Source organism: Arabidopsis lyrata (genome assembly GCF_000004255.2).
Source record: "Arabidopsis lyrata subsp. lyrata unplaced genomic scaffold ARALYscaffold_3, whole genome shotgun sequence".
In the NCBI taxonomy this organism is placed as follows: domain Eukaryota; kingdom Viridiplantae; phylum Streptophyta; class Magnoliopsida; order Brassicales; family Brassicaceae; genus Arabidopsis; species Arabidopsis lyrata.
Genome location: NW_003302553.1, coordinates 20,288,611 through 20,289,834, shown reverse-complemented (window position 1 = coordinate 20,289,834; position 1,224 = coordinate 20,288,611). Strand labels below are relative to the sequence as shown.

The following is a 1,224-nucleotide window of genomic DNA, read 5'->3' as shown; positions in this document are numbered from 1 at the left end:
GTATCTACACTTTAAAAACTGAAACCTAAACAATAGTAATCATACACTAAATAATACATAGATAGATATTTACATTTAAAAAATACAAAATAATATGCTATATCTTTAGCTAATCTTAAAAAAAAAAAAATTACTTTTCTTTAAAAAATATAGCCCCGCGGGTCAATCCCTAGTTGGTCAAACATAACAGTGAACCCAAACCAAAATAAACAGAACCAAGTTTAAACCAAAAATTGTGTCAAACCAAAACCAAACCGGATTATACAAATGACTACGGTTTCACAATTTTTTTTTTTTTTTGGCCAAACGGTTTCAGATTTTATGAAACCAAAAACCGAACATACACAATCACTGACCTAATCTTCCGATCTTCGACGCCGCCTTGAGCTTTTGGCCGGAGATGGAATCCGTAGAAGCCGTAGAGAAGATCTTAAACTACACATTCACTGACAAGAATCTTCTCAAAGAAGCTATAACAAAAACCTCTGGTAGTAATACTGAATCATCGTCTTTATTATTCGAACGACTTGAGTTCCTCGGCGATTCAGTTCTTCTAGTCGTCTTCTCCAATCACATCGAAATCACTTACCCTAATCTCCATCCCAACGATTTAAACGATGTACGAATTGCAAACGTAAGTAACGAGACTTTCGCTCGTGTCGCCGTCAACAACAACCTCCACCAATTCATTATATTCGACGCTCCAAATCCTCTTCTACATAAAATGGTAAGTAAACAAAACTCTGTTTTTTTTTTTTTTTGTTTTAGAGTCACATGTTCTTACCAACAAGTGGTGTCATGTCTTAAAGATTAAAGATTTCTCAGAGGCGGTGAAGGAAGAAGTTTATCCAGCTCCGTGTGGTGGATTGGTGAAAGCTCCAAAATTTCTTGCTGATCTTGTGGAAGCAATAGCTGGAGCTGTTTATATTGATGTGGATTTTGATGTGCAAAGAGTTTGGGAGGTAATGTATTTTGTCTACTTGGATTTGGTTCTTTGTCTTTCTTCTATGTTTATACGATTCTTTGCAGATCTTTAGGGTTCTTGTGGAGCCAATATGTACATTGGATGATTTACGGAAGCAACCTGAACGAACATATCTTAGGCTTTTAGGTTTGGGTGATAAACTCGGAAAGAGAATCGAAGTCTTGTATACCAAAGCCAAAGAAGGAACCAATATACATGTTTTTAAGGTCTATCTTGGTGATCTACTTATAGCTTGTGGG

The 1,224-nt window shown here is 36.0% G+C and overlaps 1 protein-coding gene across 1 annotated transcript in view; it reads left to right on the top strand.

Annotated features, from left to right (window-relative positions):
* The first annotated feature begins 279 nt into the window (after positions 1-279).
* The window catches only part of LOC9319986 (ribonuclease 3-like protein 3), a 3,685-nt gene continuing 2,740 nt past the window's right edge, over positions 280-1,224 (top strand). Inside the window, exons 1-3 of the mRNA XM_021032146.1 lie at positions 280-727; positions 810-962; positions 1,030-1,219. Of these exons, the coding sequence (XP_020887805.1) occupies positions 401-727; positions 810-962; positions 1,030-1,219 (670 nt within the window). The 5' untranslated portion in view covers positions 280-400. The remainder of the gene's footprint in view (positions 728-809; positions 963-1,029; positions 1,220-1,224) is intronic.